Source organism: Musa acuminata, chromosome BXJ3-2 (assembly GCF_036884655.1).
Source record: "Musa acuminata AAA Group cultivar baxijiao chromosome BXJ3-2, Cavendish_Baxijiao_AAA, whole genome shotgun sequence".
NCBI lineage: Eukaryota > Viridiplantae > Streptophyta > Magnoliopsida > Zingiberales > Musaceae > Musa > Musa acuminata.
Window position 1 is genome coordinate 35,111,757 of NC_088350.1, and position 23,403 is coordinate 35,135,159.

Sequence of the window (23,403 nt, forward strand, 5' to 3'; positions counted from 1 at the left end):
TGTAATTTAGCTTAGTTAATATAATTATTTTTAAGTAAAGAGATTTCAAATATCTATCTTTAAAAATATTATATATTTTTTTATTTATATTTATTATTATAATTGTATATTGTTTTAAAATTTGAAGTATTTGTTTCTTAACATTTCACAACTTCCTTCGTGCACCGTCTCGTTCTGCCATCTCGACCGTCCCCTCAGCACAATCTAAGATCTCGCCCGTCCATTTGCCGGACGGGCACCGATGTGATGGACAGTCAAGATGTTATCATACGATGACGGGCGCATGATCGCCAGTAAAGCAAATCCCTAAAAGCTGGACAGCGATCCGCGTGAAGCGCCCCGTTGCCACCTAAAAATTTGAATTCGATTACCGCTTCAAATCCCCCCCTCCCCCACCCCCCCCCCCCCCCCCCTTCCTCTCTAATCGGAATCGATCGCCTCACTCTCTGCCCTCTCTTCTCCTTGCTCCTTGCTCCTTCCGACATCCCCGATCCCATGGCCTCCACCAGGCCGTCCTCCCATCGCTACGCCTCCGTCGACTCTCGCTCCTCCTCCGACCCTCCCTCCCCTTCCTCCGACCGCAGGAACCCTACCAAGAACCTCTCCTCCCTGCGACGCCTCGTCGCTAAGTCCAGCGGCCGTCAAGCTGCCTCCGAACCCGTCGCCGCCGCCCCCGCGGTGAACAACTCCTCCCGGGCCCTCGTCGATCCGCGGGATGCGAAGACCGGGCATAACTTCGGGAGCATGGTGAGGAAGCTCATGGAGAAGCGGTCCAATCCGAAGCCGGGATCGGCGGGTCGCGCTGCTTTGGTCGTGCCATCTGATCCGATAGCGGAGGACCTGAAGAAGGGCGCCAAGGGGTCTCATTTCTCGGCCTTGTCGAGGAAACTGTTCCAGAAGGGCGGAACGGCAGAGCGGACGACGGTGAAGGCGCTGATGGAGACCAAAACGAACGCTCGGACGCTGGCGATGGTGCTTCGTAGCGAGAGGGAGCTTCTCACTCAAAATAAGGAGTACGAGGCAGAGATTTCAGAGCTGCGGTTGCTGATCGAGGAGAAGAATCAAAAAGTAATTATCTCGTCTCAAAAGAAATCTTCATTTATTTATTACTCAATTAATCTTTGTTAAATAGATGATCCGAACGTGAAATCTACACAATCCGACCACCTTTGTGCTGTCATCTAATTTGTTGTTGTTTGATATACAATGAGAGTTGGACTAGGGATTTGGGTGCTTTTTTAAAATGAGTATGTAGAATTTCTTGTTTCGCTCGACCAATCATGGTAGTCTTCGTTTGAACAGATTGAAAAATTGAAGGATCTATGTCTGAAGCAGAGAGAGGAGATAAAAGCATTGAAGGATGCCATACTATTTCCGGATGTTATGAATTCACAGCTGCAGCAGCTGCTGGAGAAGCAAGGCTTTGAACTGAAACAGGCAAATCAAGTCATCCCAACCCTCCAAAAGCAGGTCACTTCTCTCACTGGACAGCTCCAGTGCCTTGCAGAGGATCTTGCTGAGGTACAGATTGTTATTAGTTTGCTCTTAATGTTAATTTTCCATTTTTCTCATGAGCTATGAGAACTTTGCATTTTGGTTTATGCAAACGACTTACTGATCAGGATTTCTATGAAAATTTTAACTAAATTCATGTCAGCTGGTGTGCTTTTCTTTTTTTAATTAGCACATGCAAATTTCAGAGACATGATTCTCATGAATTGCAGGAGTAGATTTAAGACATGTAATTTCTGTTCAGTAGTTCAATCTCTCTATTGGTAAATCTTTTTTATTTGGTTAGTCAACTTGGATAACATGAACCCTTGGTTGTACTTTTAGTATATTGAAGGACTTGAGTGCAACTGGATGTAGGATCACTAGTGACAAACAGATACAGATTTTGAGGTCCACAATCACACACAATGCCTGTGAGATCTGCCTCAGTGTTCATTATAGTTGATGTATGGAAATGATGGCTAAATTTGCTAGGTTCAACACTATATATATATATATATATATACCCCTTGAGTTTTGCTTTTTAGCTGGAAGCTTATTTACTTTTGACTATTTCCAACTAATGCATATTTTGTTTGCTTTTTTAATTTTGTTTCTGGTCAGTCTTGAAATGTTACATTTGATTTTCTCCTGATTTGGCTGCTTTGGTAGATTTATCTGAATTGATTATTTATCTTCTCTAATACTTTTTTTAGTTATTTCAAGTAATATAATCCCCTAATCTGATACGGCTAAATGGATCCAAACTTTCTTAAATACATTGAACTCAATCCAAACTGCGAACTTGAATATCTTATGGAATCCGTTTTTTTTCTTACCATCATACATCATGAGTAGAGAAGTATAGAGATGCTTTTTTAGCTGTGCATGTTTATCCAATATGCTTAATGAAATCAATACGTGGTAGAAAGCGAAGGCAGAAAGAAGAAACAAGGCTGTCGATCGTTTTAGAGGTCATGTATATAGTGTAGTCCTTCAAGTTTCGTTCTGTCAACTAGGAGATGGACTATTACTGATGGGCAGTGAAAATTTGATACCTAGTGCAGGTCAATCACATATCTGCAGTCATTATCGTGTTTGAAAATTTCATATAAACTTTTCAGACATTTGATTCTCTAAACTTATTCTGTGACATCAGGTAAAAGCGGATAAATATTCTGCTATGTCATTCCTTGACGGACATATCAGCTCTCCAACAACACCAGTTCTCGATCAGGAGGCTGCTAATCCTTTGGTAAGCTTTAATTTCATCCAAGTAATGAGTCTGCAAAAAACCACCTCACCATTGTGGTTCAACTTTTGGGAGATCATGATCTCCTCCCCATTCGCATATGTTTATCACGTTGCAATAGTGCAACAGTGATTGGGTTGTTTCATCAAACCTTAGATGCTCTACTGTCCATCTTCTAAACTTTGAATTAGCATGCTTTCGATCATTGAGATTATATTTCTGCATGTGTTTGATCCCCTCCTAAACTCCCAGGAATATAGCTCCGGAGATCCTTTGGCTTCTGAATGCGGTAGTCCGGATGAAATGTTTCTCAAGGATTTAAATCCTTGTTTGACTCCATGCTTCTCAAAAACCAAGTCCCAGGTAACAACCATGCCTTAAAAGTTCGATGTGATCTTATATTCCTCTTTACAATCAAGTCTTGCTTGGCTTCTGACCTGTGACTTCCTTCTTGCCAGGAAAACAATGAATTGGTTTATGGCTCGCCAAACCAAGACAGATTATTTCAACTTAAACCACGATCGAGCCCGAGTATGTTATGTGGTTCACATGGTGGAAAATTGTCGAGGAGTTCAGAACATCGTCACAGGCCCAGCTTAGGCAGCAACACTGCACAAAAGGTTTACAAGTCAGATGAGAACAAGCATCCCACTGTTAAACCAAGATACCAAACTCATCTCTGAATTGGATGGTTATCTCCCACTCTCTTGGGTAATTTTTCTCAGGACTTGTGTACTTATGAGTTTGATGCAATGCTGTTGTACTACTTGTGTATGTTCGTCTTGACTATAACTCAAATTACTGTACTCGTTTTGCTCATCATGAGATTATACTGTTCGGAAGGTGGGGTGTGACAGGAATCTGATCTGCTCCAAACTAATTCATATGTGACAGGAAAAGGTAGGATGTGATAGCAGAACGATGGAATCAATTAGATCGATAGTCACCTCGCATCCATAGGATGTGATAGCAAATGCTTGCGAGTTGGGATTGGTTCAGCGTGTAGAACTGATATCTCCTATGCTAAGATAATATTGACTGTGGGAGTTTGAGTTTGATTGCGATCAGAATTAAATACCATTTAGTGTCTCATATATGTGGTCATCACTTAGAATATTACTGTTACTTGTCTCTCTTTTCTTCCAGGATCCTGCAGTGCCAAATGCTGAGGATCATAATTACGTAAAGAAATGACATAGCCAGATACACCCAGAAGTCTAAGATTTTAGATTCTCTGCAAGGCAAGAATACAATCCGATCCAGATGCAAAAAAAAAAAAAAAAAAAAAAAAAAAAGAAGAAGAATATTTGCATCGTTTGTTAAATCTTGAAGCACATTATTTGCTGGATCATGATTGCAAAATATTAGTGCATGTGCATTAAAGTAAACTCTGTGCATTGCGTGTATTATATGGTAGAGTGCAATAATGTATTGTTGGCAGACGTAGCTAAATAAACTTTGCATGGATCATCATATGAAAGCCGATCTGCATTGGTATCTTAGCTTAGGGTTTAATACCACCAGCTCCTCTCTCTCTCCCTCTTCCCTTCTCTACCCTGTACTCCATGTTCTCCTTGTTGCCACCGAGAGCCATGGCGTGTTACTGCTCGCCGTTCTGCACTTTCCTCTTGGTGGCCATCTTTCTATTCGCATCGCCATGGATTCATCTTCCTGCTGCATCGACATCCCATGAAGCCTCCTCGGCCGGTTCCCCTGAAAGTCCAATTGCTGGTTCTCATCCTCCTCCGCAGCCACCACCACCACCACTACCACTTGGGGGGGAGATCGATCCACGGTATGGCGTCCAGAAGCGGCTCGTCCCGACGGGGCCGAACCCTCTCCACAACTGAAAACACTTCATCTTTAGACCATTCCGTCCTCCCTTGTTCTTTCTTTCCTCCTGTAGTATATATGTCGTTTTCCTCATGCCTTCTTGCATATTTGATCCGAAAAGATTACTAGTTTTTCCTACCACATATACTACATACGTGTACATTCGAATATATACTACCATGCAAAGAAGTAACAACGGAAGATGTTGGCTTCATATTTGACTGTTCTTTATGTTTGTTCATATAAATATAAACATATAGATTAGGTATGATATGTTTCCTTAACAGGGACGTCGAGCCATTTCATGTAGGTGTATGTGTCTTACTTACCCTTGTTCGATTTTGAATCATCCACCTTCGAAGCAAAGTTGGCATTGGATAACCTTGAACGGCACTTTACCATCACAATTGCTGCAACCTTCAAAATGTAATGTTCTTGACATTAAGATCGCACGATCGAGGCATGGAACCCGGCGCAACAGGCGTCGTCAACGGTGACGAGGTTTTCGATGGAACGATCATTATCGAAGCCCTACTCTCTTCCCGTTCCGACTTGATCACAACAGATTCAAGGTCGGAGCAGCGATCCAATCCGATGTCCTATTCCTATTCCTACGTTGGCGGTAATGGCCAAGGTTAATGATGAGCACGCAGGCCTCGCGGACGCACGGCGGGCATGAGGAAAGGCATCGACGAAATGGGTCAGTAGGACCCATTTATAAAACTTTTCTTTATTATTATTATTTTAATTGAAAGGGCGATTTCTTTAAAAGAGAGATCAGTCGATCATTTCCACTCTTCTCTCAAAACCCTAATACGAACCCTCACCCCCGAGCTTATCACAATCTGCTTCCCCGCTCTTCTCCTCCTCCTCCTCCTTTCTCTGGTCCGATGGCGGCGATGCTGGTACGACATCTTTCTTTCCCGTGGTTTGTTCGTGTTCTGCGCTTACCCATTAACTATTTGGATCTTTTGGTGCGATGGTTGCAGCAACCCCAGATCATTCTTCTCAAGGAGGGCACGGACACCTCGCAGGGGAAGGCGCAGGTGGTGAGCAACATCAATGCCTGCACGGCCGTAGCCGACGCCGTCCGCACGACGCTGGGCCCCCGGGGAATGGACAAGCTCATCCACGACGAAAAGGGCAGCACCACCATCTCCAATGACGGCGCCACCATCATGAAGCTGCTTGACATCGTTCATCCTGCCGCCAAGATTCTTGTTGACATTGCTAAGTCACAGGACTCCGAGGTAACTCATCGGTGACCGGATCAGCTGTAGCGACTAAGAAACATGAAAATGGTGTCAACTTTGGGGGGGTTTCCATGATAAAGATTGGAACTCCGGTAGCTTTGCCATAAAAGAAGGTCTTAGATTTTAAATTGATGGGGATTGATTACAATTACAGGACACATAATCTCTACTGTGTAATCGTTAAATGAAATGGTAAGCAGTTAATTGGAAAGTGTGGTGGTGGATTGTCATGTAGGTCAGGGGCTTAGGGCCCAGAGGCATTGTTATTGGAAACATTTCAAGTTGCAACTATAAGGCATTTTCCTCGCCACGTTTTCTTAAACTTCATACGTTTGAACATTATATATCTTTTTTTCATAACAGAAAAATAATCTTAAATTCCTTGCTATGTGCATGCTCTTGCTTTTATGTTAACTGAACTTTTGCCTTTTTCTTTTCCAACAAACGACAACAACAATGCTGTATCATACATTTATTTTTCCAACTTCAGGCATTTCTTTCCCGGTATCTGTTGCAAACTAAATCATCTTGTTCTATCAAGATTTCCCATTAGTGTGGATTGTTTTGGCTTTTGTTGGGTTAGATTATTTAACTTGTAACTCAATGCTTGCAGCTGTTCTTTTATCTTGATCTGAGGATAGGTTTTAGGAGTTAGCCATTTTAAATGGCAGTAGGGGCTTAATTTTCACATTTCTATCTCGTGCAGGTTGGTGATGGAACCACCACTGTAGTGCTTCTTGCTGGTGAGTTCTTAAAGGAGGCAAAACCTTTCATTGAAGATGGGGTCCACCCTCAGAATCTTATTCGAAGTTACCGAACTGCATCCTTTTTGGTGAGTATGTCACCTTTCTTTTATGATTGGTTGTGAACCTTATGAACTAAAATTTAGGTGACATATTTTACAGGCCATTAACAAAATCAAAGAAATTGCTGTAAGCATAGAGGGGAAAAGTCTTGAAGAAAAGAAATCCTTGTTGGCAAAATGTGCTGCCACGACACTCTCATCAAAGCTAATTGGTGGTGAGAAGGAATTCTTTGCATCCATGGTTGTGGATGCTGTCCTTGCTATTGGCAATGATGATAGGCTTAATTTGATTGGGATAAAAAAGGTCATTATCGTCTCCTGAAATGGTTTTCGGGTTCAGTAGTTTGAATTCTCTTTGGAAGTTATTAAATATTCTATGATATCACAGTTCTTGTTATTTCTTTTCTGCATTTCTTATTGTCATTGCCAAAGATTGCAATACTTTGCCTTATTGTTCTCACCACGCCTAATTTTATGTCACTTATATCGGGTTGTCATTTATTCTTGTACAAGTTTCTTGGATGCTATAAACTAAAAACTATCTAGAGTTGTTTCATGAGATTATTGTCGTCAAGTAATCTCATAATGTTTTAGCCAATTGCACCACCTGGATGATTTAAGATGTTGAATCTTCTATTGTGGTTTTGGATTATTTTTGTCTTCTGCCATACTGTAATGGCATAGAAAAAGGTAAAGCACAGCGCACAAGTATCCTGCTAACATGAGATTTGGAAAGTGTTAATATATGCATTGTGATTCCCTACAAGTAGAGATCATATTACAGCACTCAAACCCTGATCACTTTAGGTTGCAAAGAAGCAACCTTATAGTGCCTCCAAGGTTTATCCTCTTGTCATTAATACAGTTATATGCTTACTAAAAATCTTCTAACAAAGATTTTGATCAGGTCTGAGATAATTGTATAATTTGAGTATAGGATCATAATATTTTTTAAATTAAGAAGTATAATGTTATTATTGAAGAATCAATTCATGTTCAAGATAATTGCATAATTGCTGGATAGGACCAGATTTATTTTTGATATAACATGACAGTTTTTCTATAATATATTTCCTGATGTCGTCCAACTTTATCAGTTCTTTCCATACTGTTGGAACTTCTGTCATCGATACAGGATTTTAATCTTTGGGCATGTCTATGCACCAGTCCTATAGAATGACATGACATGAATATTCATTCTGTTGTAGGATTTGTTTCTTCTTTTGGAATTCATCCCTAAGATATGACATTACGAGTAGTTTTCACTTGATAGTAAAGGTTCAATTTTGAATGCAACTGTTTATCGTGTTTGAGATACTATGACATGACATGAATATTCATTCTGTTGTAGGATTTGTTTCTTCTTTTGGAATTCATCCCTAAGATATGACATTACGAGTAGTTTTCACTTGATAGTAAAGGTTCAATTTTGAATGCAACTGTTTATCGTGTTTGAGATACTATCTTTCACCTTATTTAATTTGTTAATGTAAGGAGGCGATGATGTTATATAAGATTTAATTTTCGGGTTGTAAGAGAAGAATCAAATATTTAATTAGGTTACATAGACAAAATATTCCGATAAATAGAAGTTTTAGGTGTCTTCAATTTGTTATTCAACATGATAGAGAAGTCGATGGAGATATTGTGTGGTTAAGTGCAGAGGAATGTCAGGATTTTTTGTGTGATCACTGGGTGATCTTTAGATTAAAAGAAAATTATTATAAGACAGTCGTTGGGCAAGTCACGCTTATGGATTTTTGGTGTTGGGTGGATAAAAAAGCAATATGTATAAAATGGGTGTCACTGAGATGGGAATGTTAAATTGGATATATAAAGTTATGAAAAAGATAAAAAAATATCTATATTTGTGAATTATTAGCCATATCGCTAACAGAGGATGAAGAGAATAATTAACTAGATGATGTGAACATGTTTTGATGAGACTTATAGATATTGTGGTTAGACAAAATGAGACAATTAATATTAATGATTCGAGGAGTGGTAAAGGAAGATTTAATAAGACTTTAGTAAATAGAGATTTGAATGTTCTTAATATATTTATGGATGTTGCCTTGTAGATAACACAATAACGGAAAAATATCCATATAGTCGATCCCAAATAATTGAAATATTACACTTTGTTGATGTAGGTAATGATGAACTCTTTTTGAGCATTGGATTCCTTGAGATTGTTCTACCATGAGAACTTTGATTGTTTTGTTGTTGTTGTTTTTAAGTATATTTTACTTGGAGTTGGAGTTCTAGTTAAAACTAAGGTCTGCAATTTCGTACCGTACCGGAGTTTCGACGTTCGCTCGATACGGTATGAAACTGTATACTGAGCAGTATACCGCTCGGTTTGTGTATATATATATATATATATATATATATAATTTTATTATTATTTTTCGTTCCGTCCGGTAGCGGATGGTTCGCATACCGGAATGTCGTCGGACCGGTACGTATCGTCCGTATCGGGCTGTATCATTCGATATTACCTACCTTTAAAAGCAAGGAAGGCAATACCGAATGATACCGCCCGGTACGGGCGGTACGTACCTGTCCGACGGCATACCGATACACGGACCGCCCGTTACCGAACTGAACGAAAAATAATTATAATATATATATATATATATATATATATATATATATATATATATATATATATATATATATATATATATATATATATATATATATATATATCGAACTGTATACCGTTCGGTATACAATTTCGTACGCACCGAGCGAACGTCGAAACTCCGGTACAGTACGAAATTGCAGACCTTGGTTAAAAGTATCTACATGATCTATATATATTCTGGAAAGCAACTCCAATAGGTTGCTTATAAGTAGAGTTAATTATATATTTAGAATAAAGATTCCAAATTCCAAATACTTGACTCGCTTTGTATAGGTCCCTGGGGGTAACATGAGAGATTCATTTCTTGTTAATGGTGTTGCTTTCAAGAAGACATTCTCTTATGCTGGTTTTGAGCAGCAGCCAAAGAAATTTTTAAATCCGAAGATCCTTTTGTTGAATATCGAACTAGAATTGAAGTCGGAGAAAGAAAATGCAGAAATCAGGTAGACTTTCTCCCAATTATATTGTATGTTGATATGTAGAAAGTTTTCTTTTAATCTTTTTGTCCCATTCTTCTGTAGATTATCCGACCCTTTACAATATCAATCAATTGTTGATGCCGAATGGAACATTATCTATGACAAATTAGATAAGTGTGTTAAAAGTGGAGCAAAAATTGTCCTCTCCCGATTGGCCATTGGTGACCTTGCAACTCAGGTATCTTTGATCTGATGTTATTTAACCCATTTTATATTGCACCTGATGTGTTGGCCTTTGTGCAGTATTTTGCAGATAGAGATATTTTCTGTGCTGGTCGTGTGACGGAGGAAGATTTACTACGTGTAGCTGCTGCAACTGGTGGAACTGTCCAGACCTCTGTCAACAATGTTATTGATGAGGTCTCAGTTATGCTTACTTCTTTTTAATTATTAATGCTTGATTTATGAAGCTACATATATGCTATTATGTTTTTAACTTTTGGATTGTTGAAATGTTTGGTTTTGATATAATGCCTTATATCTCATGAATTTTATATTCTGGTTTGTTAAAAGGTTCTTGGATCCTGTGAAGTGTTTGAGGAAAGACAAGTAGGCAACGAAAGGTTTAACATTTTTAATGGATGTCCTTCTGGTCAGACGGCAACCATTGTTCTCCGAGGTGGTGCAGATCAGGTTTGTTTCTCAAAATGGTTAAGTTTGGTAAAGTTAGCTTTAACATCATGCTTTGCGCTATATTACCATAGTCATTAACATTTTTAGCTCTCCCTTGCAGTTCATTGATGAAGCTGAAAGGAGCCTTCATGATGCCATTATGATAGTGAGGAGAGCTTTAAAGAACTCCACCATTGTGCCTGGTGGTGGTGCTATTGATGTAACTACCTGTAACAAACCATTGTCATGTCCTAGCTTTCCTCTTTTGGAGTATAATCATTTTACTGCCTTTGGCAGATGGAGCTAAGCCGATATTTGAGACTGCATGCACGCACAATAGCTGGAAAGTCACAGCTATTTATCAATTCATATGCCAAAGCTCTTGAGGTAGGCAACCATGAGTTCATACGTTATAATCTTCTCTGTGAGTATATTAATTGTTGTATCCGTTCAGCATGTGCATACAAGAGTTGTCAAATCACCATCCACTTGTACCGTTTCTTTCTTCTATTTTTTATGCGGAACTCTTTAACATTTTATTTCTTCTTCTGGAACTCCTCCATATACCTTATGAGAGTTATCTTTCTGTGTTGAACCTTAAAGGCTCGATGGTTTCATCAAGTTTGATCACAGCTTTTTCTATTTTCTATATGCAGGTAATTCCACGGCAACTTTGTGACAATGCTGGATTTGATTCAACTGATGTACTTAACAAACTCAGACAGAAGCATGCATCTGGTTAGCTTCTTTCTTTCAGTAACTGAGAGCTTTGGGAGGTTTGCTTCTAGTAACGCATACTTGAATTTATGCCTATAACAGGCGAAGGTGCAAATTTTGGTGTGGAAATCAATACTGGTGGAATTGCTGATTCTTTTGCTAACTTTGTATGGGAGCCTGCAGTTGTCAAGGTAATATTACTTATTTCTTCGCCAATTATTAAAATTAATTTGCTGATTATTGATGTTAATAGTATTTATAAACATAAATTGCAGATCAATGCTATAAATGCTGCAACTGAAGCTGCTTGTCTCATCTTAAGTGTGGATGAAACTGTGAAAAACCCAAAGGTAACGTATTGAATATTAAAAAATAGAGCTTTTTAACACATCAGCAATATCATGCTTAATCAGTATTCAGCATTTGCCTGCTTTGCCATTATCGAGAAGATTTCATGGTGCAATTTCTGCCTTTTTTTTTGTGTGTTTTCAGGTGTTGAATCTTCCCAGAAATTTCATAAACTTAAATATATATTTGTTTCCACAAGGAAAATCTGAATGGGGACATAATTATCAAAACTGAATCAGTCATTGATCCGGCCAAGCCTCATACACTGGGTCATTGGTTGGACTAGTGGATTAACAAAATGATGTTATCATAACTAGAACTTCAAATTTCTTTCTTTTTTCCTCTTTTCCTTTTCTTCTTTCTTCTCTCTTACACACCTTACCACTTCTCCTCATCCTTGCATTTTCTTCTCCCTTTTACCTTTGCTCCTATCTTTTCTCCTTTTATTTCTTCCCGATGCCTTTTGTTTTTCTCCGCCACTGCCTCCTTTCTGTTTCCTTGTTTTTCTTATTCTATCCTTCTTGTCATAATCTCTCTTATACCTCTTTGCTTCCGTCCTCTCTTTTCTCCTTCCTGCTCTTCTCCTCCTCCTTTCTTTCTCCTGTTATTTCCTATTTCCTCTTCTCATCCTTTCTCTCTCTTCTAGTCCTCTTATTCTCCTTGTTCATGACTGCTGAATGGGGTGAATCTCTAATGTTTTCGCTGCAATGCTGATGCATCTACTTGTTAGCCATAGACTGAATTTTAATGTGGGTCAAGAACTCAGTGAGATCTCAATTTTATTAATATTGCCAAGATTTTTAAAATTTCAACGGAAGTATTAAGTCACTGAGAAGCTTTCCATTTGCTTCAGGCAGCCTGTATTTACAATATAATACCTCCAACCATAGCAAGCTTGTTGGCAGGAAAGCATCCATTCTCACCTCAGATAATTGCTGCTTTTGATAGTGCTCGAGCTATGTCGACTTGTCTATTGATATACACTGGAGTAGATGGCCAGAAATAACAAAGATGTTCTAGATTTAGTATCAATTTTTTATTTCTTACTCTATTTTTCTTGTTTGTGTTTATGGAACTTGTGCTTCGTTTCTCTTGTTGGTATTGCCATAGAGCCTAAATCTATCAAGTCGTATGTACTCCCTGTTGCATGTTTAGTTTAAGTTCTCTGGCCAACCTCATTGAACTGGTCTTCTGCAAACTTAAATCTTGGTGCATTGTGTTAAATATTTAACAGTAGATTGAATGTATTTTTTTTTATGATTATTTTCTCATCCGTTTGAACTGCGATAAGCAGTCGGAGAGTGCACAAGGTGAAGCTGCTGCAAATGCTATGGCTGGTCGTGGTGGACCAGCTTTCCGAGGTCGGGGTGGAAGAGGCATGCGGAGATGGTGAATTCCTGACTAATATATGTTATAGCTTGATTGAGATTCCAAGTTTCAGGGAGCTTTTTTTCTTTTCCTTTTTCCTTTTCTTTCTTGACTTCACAATCCACATTAACTCTCAGCATCATTCATCAGAGTTTCGGGTTGCTTCCCCATTGTTGACCGAAAACCTAGTCTTGGTTTTGTTGCTGTGATGTGGTGTCAGTTTATTTCTTGGCCATGTTGCAGTACAGTTTCTTGATTTAAGGTTTCTACACAACATTTATAAGAAGTTCTGCTCTTGGCATCCTCTTTGTTCCACATGTGCTCAGTTGTGTCTCTCCATGGATGGTGTCATTAGAGTAACCATTGTTTTTTGCTGGTGTACTCAATCTTAGATATTGCTTGTTCACAGTGCACAATAAATCACAAAACAATCAACTCATCATCATTCATCGTGCCACTCCTTAACATTGGGCCATCAATGCTATCAGAAACGAATAGTTCTCCGAACCCAAAAGAAAGAACGGTGGTTACACGAGAATCTGCACCTCTCTCTATAGGTTTCAACCGTGTCATCTTCTGTAGGTCACAACACAACTAGAACAAGAAGAAGGCGGCAACTTCACCGGCATCAAAAGAGCTCTCTCCAACTACTCCTCGGGATCGTCTAAGTAAATCGCAGGAATCTCAATGTAAGGAAGCAACATCGACACGCAATGGAACTGTTCCAAACAGGACCGCAAGGTTCAGATAGATGCACCACCCCTGACGGACGTACTTGGAATCACCATTACTGTGGGAAGGACAAGGTGGTGGTGGTTACCTTGTTTTGCTTGTATTTCTCGCTGACAGCCACCAAAGACGCTGCTCTCCTCTGCGACTGCAGGTCGTGTATGGCACGGACGCAGTCCTTCAGGTCACTCGCCTTGTACTCGGTCCACTGTTCCAGTTTCCTGTTCTGCAGAGCAGAGGAAAGGAAAGGTATAAGAGCAAAAGCTGCGATCAAAGATCCGATCCAGCGTAGCAGAATCATACATACCCATGGATGACTCTTTGGATTCAATGTGAACCTCGCAACGAATACAGATGAAGCAGCGATCACCGACGGCAAGAACTGCACGCAGCCATAGTCTACCAAGCTCAACTCCGCAAGGTAGCTCGCCAGAAACTCCAGTTGCGCACCCCAGTGCTGCATCGAGTTGACAATAGCACGCACGAAGCTAAAGATCAAATCGGAAGCAGAATGCATGCGAAGAGAATGAACACTCACTTTGCCATCTTCTTGACCTGCCCCTGTGAATCGCCTACGAGAACAACGATTAGCAGCTCAATCAAACCACAAAGAGGATGCAACCATCGATGGACGGAGAAGACGAAATAATACCATACGAAGGTGTCGATGGTGGGACCACCCATAGCAAACTCGAGACACTCGAGGATGTCGCTCTCCATCTTCACGATCTGCACCAACCAAGGCAGAGAGAAGTGTGTGTTCATCAAAAAGCCCCGGTGGAAGAAGAGATGAACCAAAAGGTACCTCTTGCTTCGTGTAAGTGTTGTCCGTAATATAACAGAATTCTTCGGCACTCGGACGGCAAATCTCTTGATAATTCCTGCATCGACAGAAGGCCATCCCACAGAAATGATCATTCGAGGAGAAAAGGAATCGTCTTGACCCAAAGCAAGCACATCGGAACGTACGCAGCGACGAGCATGGAGGCAACGCCGAGGAGCTGCAGCCGCTCCCTGCCGATCGCATTGAAGGAAAGGAACCGGTCGATGTATGAGACGGCGAGGTAAAGCGTATCGGAGACAAGGCGGTATTCCTCAGCCACCTGCACCAGCCAATCCACCAGAACCCCCCTCATGCCCGCCGTCACTCTCCTCTGAACAGCATCCATGTAGTTGGGCGACGGCCTCCGCTTCGCCTCCACCTACATCCACAAAAGCAAGACTCCGATGGAGACGCGTTCCGGCGAAAAAGCCACGATCTTTATCCAAGAACCAACCTCCAATGATCTGAGGTACCGATACATAGGTGACGCGTGCGTTGCGCACATCTGCGGGTCATCTACCGCTGAGTCGCCATCGGCGGGGGCGGTGATCTGCGGCGAGGCAGCTTCCCGACTCCCTTCCTCCTCCTTCCTCGCCTTGTATCTGGGTTTCGATGGGACAGGGGTGCAGGGGACGGTAGCGTCGGAGAGGGTGGAGAGCTCGCTGAACTTCCTCTTGAGCGGTGGCTCGCCAGGGAGCTGGGCCGCCGCACGGGTGAAGGGAGGGGGGCAGTTCTCCTCGACCGCCATGGCTTCCTCCGTTCGTCTTTGCTCTGCTCTGTGACTCTGTTAGTGCTTGTCTCGGTCCAAAGGAGAGAAGGGAATGACGGAGAAGGGAGGGAGGGATAGGCGGGGTTAGTTCATGGAGCAGGAAGAGTGGGAGAGGCCGAAAGGCCGCCATTTCTACGAGGAGTCGACTGCCAAAAGAGAGAGGGAGCGAAGGGGGTTTTGATGATGTGCTTCCCATTTGCAGGCTGGCCAAGTGAGGAAGGGAGAGGAAGAAGGCGGAAAAGATCGGCGATCGCAGGGAATTGGCGTCGTTTTCGAAGGTTCGGAATGGATTCGCTCACCGCGCGCGCGGAATAACTTCCCATATTTACCCTAATATTAAATATAAATTATTTTTTTTCCCATATTTTTTTTATATATTTTTAACCTAAATCCCTTTTTTTTTTTTGTTACCCTAAGTTTAGCAATTCTAAAGATATCATTTTCACCATCTCCAATACATAATTTATTATACAAATTATCACAAGCCTTATATCTTTTCATAATGATTATTATTTTTCCCTCATTGTTAGATTATATATATATATATATATATATATATATATATATATATTATTTTTTATTCATAGTCATGAAACTCTATAGAAAGTCATAAGTTTGGACAAATTAAGAGTATTTAATTATTTAATTATTATTTTTAAGATCATTTTAGGCCTTCTTTTACACCTTCTCATTTTACTAATATTATCTAATATAACTTAAATCCTTGTTCTTTCTTTTAATTATTATTATTATTATTATTATTATTATTTTCACCCTCCTTAGTAGCAAATATTTTATTAGATTATATAAATCATATACCTTGCCATAATGATAATTGTTTTTGCCTTTATTTTAGATTCTGAAATAATACTGTAAAATAGTATGAAAATTATCATAAGTCTTATATATATATATTTGTATACATTTGTTAATCGTTAAAGCATGAACATTTTGTAATAATTATCTTTGGAAGATCCGCACGCCACCACCAAACTCTCTTTTAGAGCTATAACTCTGTCTTTATATTCTCCAAAAATATATTTTGTTACACTTATAATTTTATTGATCATTGCAGTCTAAATAATTTAAATATTATTCTTATTCAATTTTGAGACTTTTCTTCATTCTATATTTAGAAATTCTTACATTATTGTCCTTAAAATTCCACCATTCCTCTTTCATTTTTCATAATAAATATCATTTCACCGTTCACCTCTCATTTTCTAAAATGTTGATTTGTTAAGCTTTTATTAGGTACAACTTTGTAATATTTATACATAACTATCTACCATTCTAGTGAAAAATGTTAATCAAACTATATTTGTTACTTTTGCAAAATGCTTCCTTCCTACTTCCTTTGCTTAGTTTAGAATAATTGTAATGATTATATTTTTTTACCAAAACATTAACTATCGACATACAAGCCGTGACATGATAAAGAATCCAATCTTGATGGAATGATTGACCCATTAGTCCAGCGATGACTCTACACCTTGATGTGTCTTCTAACCTGATCCATGAACGATCTTCTTTTTCTTTTATTATAATTATCGTGATATGATCTAATGAGATAATTGACTCATAACTTCGTTGAGCTTAAATTACTAAATCAAAATATTTAAGTCCAAATTAATAATAGTATATCTATTATATATATTATAAATTAATTTTAACTTTTATATACTTTCGATTTTAGATATGAAACTAAATTGAGATATTATGCACTAAAGGATGGCTCCACACTAAAAAGAGAAGTCGATTTGCCTTGATTACATTGTTAGATCCCTAATGATTCGATTTTGGTTGTTATAAGCATTTCATAGTCATCACTCACTCGTATTAATTTAAAACAAAATAGTAAGTAAGAACCCTCGTCTATTTTACACCCAGTGTGGATACAGATACTAATATGATGGATCGCTTTCGGATGATCTCCTAATTTACCCTTTGTGTCTCGTGTCACTCCTACATCGTCCCTTGTCACCGTGTGTATATATATATATATATATTCATCTCAGAGATTGCTTATCGACAAGGCACCAGTCAAAATCAATCAACTTATCTTTCAATCATACAAATCATTTGCATACAGCCATAAATGATGTACGGAAATAAAAGAAAGAATAATTACATGAGAATCTGCGCGTCTTTCGGTAGGTTTCAACTGCATCATCATCTTCTACAGGTCACAACACAAGTTAAGATGGCTACAACTTGGTGGTCAACAGCAGATTCCGAAATCCACAACAATTACTTCGGGTGTAAATTGCAGGAATCTCAGCGTGAGAAAGCAACATCGACACGCCATGGAACTGTTCCAAAGAAGAAAGCAAGGTTGATGATGCAGATACATGGCGGCAACATGGAACGATGGAATCACCATTGCTGTGGGAAGGACAAGGTTGGTTACCTTGTTTTGCTTGTACTTTTCGCTGATGCCCACCAAAGACACTGCTCTCTTCTTCCACTGCAGGTCGTGTATGGCATGGACGCAGTCCTTCAGGTCACTCGCTTTGTACTCGGTACACTGTTCCAGTTTCCTGTTCTGCAGAGCAGAGGAAAGGTATAAGAAGAGCTAAAGCTGCGAATCAAAGTTCCAATCCAGCGTAGCAGAATCATACCCATGGATGACTCTTTGGATTCAGTGTGAATCTCGCAACGAATACAGCTGAAGCAGCGATCACCGACGGCAAGAACTGCACGCAGCCATAGTCTACCAAGCTCAACTCCGCAAGGTAGCTTGCCAGAAACTCCAGTTGCGCACCCCAATTCTGTATCGAGTTGACATAGCACGCATGGAGCTAAAGATCAAATCGTAATCAGAATGCATGAGAAGAGAATTGACACTCACTTTGCCATCTTCATGACCAGCCTCCGTGAATCGCCTACGAGAACAACGATTAGCCCGATCAAACCACAAAGAGGATACGACCATCGATGGATGGAGAAGACGAAATGATACCTCAGGAATGTCTTGATGGTGGGACTGCCCATCTCAAACTCGAGACACTTGAGGATGTCCCTCTCCATCTTCTTCATCTGTGCCGACGAAGGGAAAGAGAACTAAATGTCGATCGACAAGCCCCAATCAAGCGGAGAGAAGGAACAGAGGTCGAAGAGGAGATGAACAAGAAAGGTACGTACCTCCTGCTGGTTGTAAGCATTAGCCGTGATATCACAGAAATTTTCGATACTTGGATGGTATATCTCTTCGTACTTCCTGCATCCGAAAACATTCATCAACAGAGGGATCGTTCGAGGAGAAAAGGAATCATCTTTAGCCAAAACAAAGCACATCAGAACATACGCAGCAACGAACATGGAGGAGACCCCGAGGAGCTGCAGCCGCTGCGTCCTGATCGCTTTGGAGGAAAGGAACAGGTCGATGTACGAGACGGCGAGGTAAAGCGTGTTGGGGAGCAGTTTGTATTCCTCAGCCACCTGCACCAGCCAATCCACCAGAATCCCCCTCATGTCAGCCGTCACTTCTCTCTGAATAGCGTCCATGTAGTTCGCCGACGGCCTCCGCTTCGCCTCCACCTACATCCACAAAACCAAAACTTATGCCTTCCAAACGGAAAAAAGCAGCGATCTTTATCCGAGAACCAACCTCCATCGATCTGAGGTGCCGATAGATATCGGAGGTGTACGCCGCGCACATCCGCGGGTCATCGACGGGGGAGTCCTCATCCTTGGAGGCGGCGGCGGTCTGTGCCGGAGCAGCTTTCCTAGACGTGGGTATGGATGTCGATGGGCGAGGGGTGCAGGGGACGGCGAACTCGGAGTGGATGGAGAGTTCGCTGTACTTCCTCTTGTCCCGAAGCTCCCTGGCCGCCTTCTTGGCCCCCACACGGGGGAGGCGAGGGAAGCAGTTCTCGAGCGGCATGCCTCTTTGCTCTCGCTTGGCTGGGTCCGACGGAGAGGAGGAGAGAAGGGAGAGGTGGGCTTCGTATATAGAGCGGGGAGTGTGGGAGAAGTAGTAAGGCGGCCATCTTTACGAGGAATCGATTGAGCGAAGAGAGAGTTAGCGAGGGAGCGAAGGGGGAGGAAACAGAGGCTTGGCCAAGTGAGGAAGGGAGGGAGAAGAGGGAAGAGAGGAGCCATCGCGGGGCGCATACCATTACTTCGCATAATTATATATATATATATATATATATATATATATATATATATATATATATATATATATATATATATATATATATATATATATATATATATATATATATATATATATATATATATATATATGTTCATAATTTTAAATAAATATATAATATAATAGATAATTTACCAAAAAAAAAGCCCTTAATATTACGCTTTTATCGTATAGTGTCTATATATTTAGTTTTTATCGAAAGATATTATTATTATTTTTAATTCTAATAATACTTTTAAATCGATCTATTTCAAACCACGTATTGGTTTGATCTGGACGATTCATTAAATCGCTTTGGATCGAGTTGGGACGGGTCATTACGAATTGAGTTAGACTTTATTAAATATATGAGTAAGAATAACCAATATGTCTTTATCAAACAAATTCAAACTTTTATACGATAACTAGCACATCAATATAAGATATTTAGTATCATTTTTTTTATATTTTTATGATTTTATGGTGAATAGATTTTTAAAGATGATATCTTTGGGTTGAATCAAAAATTGAATACAACCACTAGATTTTTATTAAATCTATCCAAACTTCTCCAGAACCACTAGGATAAGATAATAATATATTTATCTTTTTATTTTTATATAAATTTAAAGTAATTAATTTTTAAAATAAGATATTTTTGGGTTGAATGTTTGATGGAGTGTAACTATTTGAATTTTTACTAGGTATATCCAAACTTATCTTGAACTATTACTATATTGAGATGCTAATATGTATGTTTTCTTTTTTTTTATTTTTGTATGAATTTAGAATGATTAATTTTTAAAATATTATATTTTTATGTTGAATTCGTGATCCAATATAATTCAAGCATAACTTTTTAAATTTTCACCAAGCCTATGTTTGGAACTATAAGGGTGAGATACTAATATATTCATTATTTATTTATTTATTTATTTATTTATTTATAAATTTTTTTATGAGTTTAAGGTAATTAAGTTTCTAAATATAATATTTTTTATTAAATATATAATCGAGTATAACACAAGTTAATTTTCAACAAACCAATTCAAACTTCTATAGTATTATTAGCATATTATTATAAGATATTTAGCATAATATTTTCTATTTATAATGAATTAACAATAAGTTTATATAAAAATTAATATATTTTTAATATATTCTATGAATGAGTACAACTCGAGTGTAATAATTTTTTGAATAATTTAAAAAAAATTTATATAAAAAATAATATAATTTTTAGAATAACTTAATTTTTATTTTTATTATAATTATATATATATATATATATATATATATATATATATATATATATATATATATATATATATATCCTATGAATGATTGTAACTCGAGTATAATGACTAACTAAAATAGTAAAAAGGAAAAAGAGGAGGAGAGGATGAGGGTGATGAATGAGCGAGAGGGAGAGGAAGACGAGGATGAAATAATGGAGAGAAAAAGAAGAAGATATCGTTAGAGGTGAAGTGAGAGGAGGATAAGATGGTGGTGGAGGAGGAGGAGATAGAGTCGAGATGACAATAATTTGGGAATGGAGGTATTGAGGTTATTTGAAAAAAAAAAAAAGGATAAATCTAAGACTAAAAAGAGATAAATCAAATACTTAGATTTTTATTGAATCGGTTTGATTTAGGTTATGTCAAATAAATCGATCTGACCCAAATAACCTAACGGTTAATGGACATCGATTGATTTTCTTGATTTTATAAAAAATATTTTGATTATAATATGAAAAAAGATGTCCTCTAGTTAAAAACTAAATACGGAACATCATAGTATTCTTTTGGGTAGTACCTTCATTTTTATAATTTCTTAATAATATGTTTTTTTTGGATAATATCTAGAATACCTCTAATATCCTTCCTTTTTCTATATATGGATGGATTTGATTATATTTTTTTATAAAATTTATACAAAAATATTATGTTACAATATTTTAGTACTATATTATAGTGTTTTTTTAGTATTATTTAAAATAGTATAAAAGAATTGTAATTGGACTTCCATAAGAAAAGGGGGAAAAAGGGATGGTGGGGTGCTTTATGTGAAAAAACTAAAGGAAAAATATTTTTTTTTTTCATACTTCGTATATTATCATTTATAATTCAATTACTCTATCATATTTGATTAAGAAAGGGATGGTTAGATTATCATTGTATTGCACTTTTCAATTCATATTTGGACTAAAACTTAGTATAAATATGAAGATAAATATATTTGTGAGAATTTATAGAATGAATAGTAAAAAAAACAAAAAGTTACTAGCTTTAGTTTTATTATTTTTTTCTCAAAATTTCAACGTTATACCTCCTTTATTTAATTTGATTATTTTTTGGGATTATTTTTTGATGGATCGAAGCAAACCAAACAAATTAAACCAAATTAAATTAAATTGTGTACCTATAAAGGTCATGCCACATACAAACTCTCTTAGAAGTTATTTAAAGATTACCAGAATCGTCCCAACACAATCAATCCAAATGTCTCAATAACACATACTCAATTCATTTGGATATTGAATAAGAGCATAAATCTATCGAATATAAGTATAGTATTGCTGTGCTAATGCTTTAATTGGTTCGAAGTCAAACACAAGTTTTATAGAAATTTAACATTATTGTGCTAATAGGGTTTATGTGATTATTTGTTGATTTAAATATATTTAGACCATTTCTATTTGGAAACGAGTATAAGAATGTGCATTTATAAGTATAAATAATGTAAATTTTCTCCATTTTACCTCAAAGTTTAACAATCATATAGTGTGAGTTTAAGGATAGTCATAATCAAATTCAATTTCACTATGATCCTTATTTATGTGTGGAATGATATAAATACCCTCATAATAAAGGGATAACAACATGAAAATAGTGAATGCATAATCTTTTTCCTCCTCCGATTTTTATGTGAATTTTGAGATATTTAAATGTAAAAATGTCATATATTTTTTTTAAATGCTTCTGAAAATGTTAATTAATTAATTTGTTACTTTAAGATTTGACAAATTCAAATAGTGAAATTGAGAGGTATTTAGAGTCAAATTTGGCATACTTTCAGCATGATTTGGCAAATTGTACCTTTCAAATTTGAATATAAATATTTCTAAATCAATGATGGATTTGGAGCTCACAAGATGATAATGATGGAGATGTTAACATGTTGGTCGAGTAATGATCACAGTGACCATCCATCCATCCATCCATTGTTATGGAAGAGAGAAGCCATAGACCTAATTGTTTTTGGAGACGATGCATGCAAGTGTATTACTTGGAGGAACATAGTTTACAGGCACATGATGTGACTGCAGACATCTGACACTCTAACGAGGCAGCCTCAGCTCCCGCAATCCATGGCGAGATTGACAGATGAGTGTTGGTCGCTGTAATCAATCAAAACCAATCCAAGACTTTTCTCCGACTGCACACTTTTTGTCCTCTCTATTTCCAAAAGAACGAGACCACATTACATGTACGTCCCTCACCTCCACCTCTCACAGTGTAGAGTCATGTCGACAGCAAAAGAAAAGCATGCAGGGATCTGCAAATCCTTGAAATAACACATTGCTGACTCCGGAGCTCACTGCGTTTTGTGGGTCCATGGAATTCTCGGCTGCCACGCTGATGATCTTTAAGGTACAGAAAGCAGGCTGTGAAACCAAGCATCGACTCGAAACCCTAATGATCCTTATCAGAAAGGAAGGAATACAAATGCCTCAGATCTAGATATCCAACCACTCTCCATCAAATGTCAAAGCATGACTAACAAGATTCTTCAGAGAGATTAAAAAGGTCTACCGAGTTGACTTACATGGATCCCAAGCATCTGCCACGCTCGACGCGAGTGTCAAATCGATCGATGCCTTCCCGGTTACAGGATTAGAGATGCTGCTTGGAGCAGAAATCTTTTCTTTCTTTCTTGTTGACTCGAGAGGACAAGGAGTCAAAAGATTACCCACCCACCACCTTATCCTCATCATCACCTCTCGAACTTGACGGACCACAAGCAACATTAATGTCTATTAATCTCACTACACATCTAGAAAACACTCATCGAACTCTCCTTGTGATGCGTATGGTGCAACCATCGTAAAAGCTAACCTTGGTTTATAGATCTAC

At 38.3% G+C, this 23,403-nt stretch overlaps 4 protein-coding genes across 6 annotated transcripts; 2 read left to right on the forward strand and 2 right to left on the reverse strand.

Moving 5' to 3' along the window:
- Positions 1-420: 420 nt before the first annotated feature.
- LOC103976766 (uncharacterized) lies at positions 421-3,568 on the forward strand. The gene is made up of 5 exons (XM_009392087.3): positions 421-1,068; positions 1,303-1,521; positions 2,651-2,746; positions 2,996-3,106; positions 3,202-3,568. Exons 1-5 carry the CDS (start codon positions 496-498, stop codon positions 3,424-3,426), a joined length of 1,224 nt encoding a protein of 407 aa, XP_009390362.2. The 5' UTR covers positions 421-495; the 3' UTR covers positions 3,427-3,568.
- Positions 3,569-5,341: 1,773 nt separating this feature from the next.
- Positions 5,342-13,123, forward strand: LOC135584765 (T-complex protein 1 subunit eta-like). 2 transcript variants are annotated; one of them, XM_065138653.1, is made up of 14 exons: positions 5,342-5,481; positions 5,566-5,826; positions 6,536-6,661; positions 6,735-6,938; positions 9,558-9,727; positions 9,806-9,941; positions 10,007-10,123; positions 10,277-10,396; positions 10,497-10,595; positions 10,673-10,762; positions 11,032-11,113; positions 11,195-11,283; positions 11,368-11,442; positions 12,735-13,123. In XM_065138653.1, the coding sequence occupies exons 1-14, from the start codon at positions 5,467-5,469 to the stop codon at positions 12,831-12,833; spliced, it is 1,683 nt and encodes a 560-aa protein (XP_064994725.1). In that variant the 5' UTR covers positions 5,342-5,466; the 3' UTR covers positions 12,834-13,123. The 2 variants fall into 2 exon arrangements, with proteins under 2 accessions (XP_064994725.1, XP_064994723.1); XM_065138651.1 differs by lacking the exon at positions 12,735-13,123 and adding an exon at positions 12,294-12,530.
- A 241-nt stretch (positions 13,124-13,364) lies between these two features.
- On the reverse strand, positions 13,365-15,102 carry LOC135631234 (cyclin-A3-2-like). Its single transcript, XM_065138725.1, has 7 exons — positions 14,815-15,102; positions 14,507-14,739; positions 14,343-14,418; positions 14,190-14,266; positions 13,845-14,109; positions 13,629-13,763; positions 13,365-13,527 (listed from the first exon to the last, which is right to left on the reverse strand). Exons 1-7 carry the CDS (start codon positions 14,863-14,865, stop codon positions 13,456-13,458), a joined length of 909 nt encoding a protein of 302 aa, XP_064994797.1. The 5' UTR covers positions 14,866-15,102; the 3' UTR covers positions 13,365-13,455.
- Positions 15,103-17,171: 2,069 nt separating this feature from the next.
- LOC135631051 (cyclin-A3-1-like) lies at positions 17,172-19,151 on the reverse strand. 2 transcript variants are annotated; one of them, XM_065138433.1, is made up of 8 exons: positions 18,740-19,151; positions 18,437-18,669; positions 18,274-18,349; positions 18,092-18,168; positions 17,981-18,014; positions 17,751-17,900; positions 17,540-17,674; positions 17,172-17,441 (listed from the first exon to the last, which is right to left on the reverse strand). In XM_065138433.1, exons 1-8 carry the CDS (start codon positions 19,013-19,015, stop codon positions 17,337-17,339), a joined length of 1,086 nt encoding a protein of 361 aa, XP_064994505.1. In that variant the 5' UTR covers positions 19,016-19,151; the 3' UTR covers positions 17,172-17,336. The 2 variants fall into 2 exon arrangements, with proteins under 2 accessions (XP_064994505.1, XP_064994504.1); XM_065138432.1 differs by having other exon boundaries at positions 18,274-18,669.
- Between the last annotated feature and the right edge of the window lie 4,252 nt (positions 19,152-23,403).

Bases quoted from the DNA above. Each gene is read 5' to 3' on its own strand.
- LOC103976766 (XM_009392087.3), top strand. From the start codon at position 496: ATGGCCTCCACCAGGCCGTCCTCCCATCGCTACGCCTCCGTCGACTCT. The intron at 1,069-1,302 runs GTAATTATCTCG...TCGTTTGAACAG, and splicing joins TCGAGGAGAAGAATCAAAAA to ATTGAAAAATTGAAGGATCT. The intron at 1,522-2,650 runs GTACAGATTGTT...CTGTGACATCAG, and splicing joins TTGCAGAGGATCTTGCTGAG to GTAAAAGCGGATAAATATTC.
- LOC135584765 (XM_065138651.1), top strand. The intron at 5,827-6,535 runs GTAACTCATCGG...TATCTCGTGCAG, and splicing joins CTAAGTCACAGGACTCCGAG to GTTGGTGATGGAACCACCAC. The intron at 10,763-11,031 runs GTAGGCAACCAT...TTCTATATGCAG, and splicing joins CATATGCCAAAGCTCTTGAG to GTAATTCCACGGCAACTTTG.
- LOC135631234 (XM_065138725.1), bottom strand. From the start codon at position 14,865: ATGTGCGCAACGCACGCGTCACCTATGTATCGGTACCTCAGATCATTG. The intron at 14,419-14,506 runs GTACGTTCCGAT...CTGTCGATGCAG, and splicing joins GCCTCCATGCTCGTCGCTGC to GAATTATCAAGAGATTTGCC. The intron at 14,110-14,189 runs GTATTATTTCGT...TTGTTCTCGTAG, and splicing joins ACCATCGACACCTTCGTATG to GCGATTCACAGGGGCAGGTC.
- LOC135631051 (XM_065138432.1), bottom strand. From the start codon at position 19,015: ATGCCGCTCGAGAACTGCTTCCCTCGCCTCCCCCGTGTGGGGGCCAAG. The intron at 18,015-18,091 runs GTATCATTTCGT...TTGTTCTCGTAG, and splicing joins ACCATCAAGACATTCCTGAG to GCGATTCACGGAGGCTGGTC. The intron at 17,675-17,750 runs GTATGATTCTGC...TCTGCTCTGCAG, and splicing joins ATCCAAAGAGTCATCCATGG to AACAGGAAACTGGAACAGTG.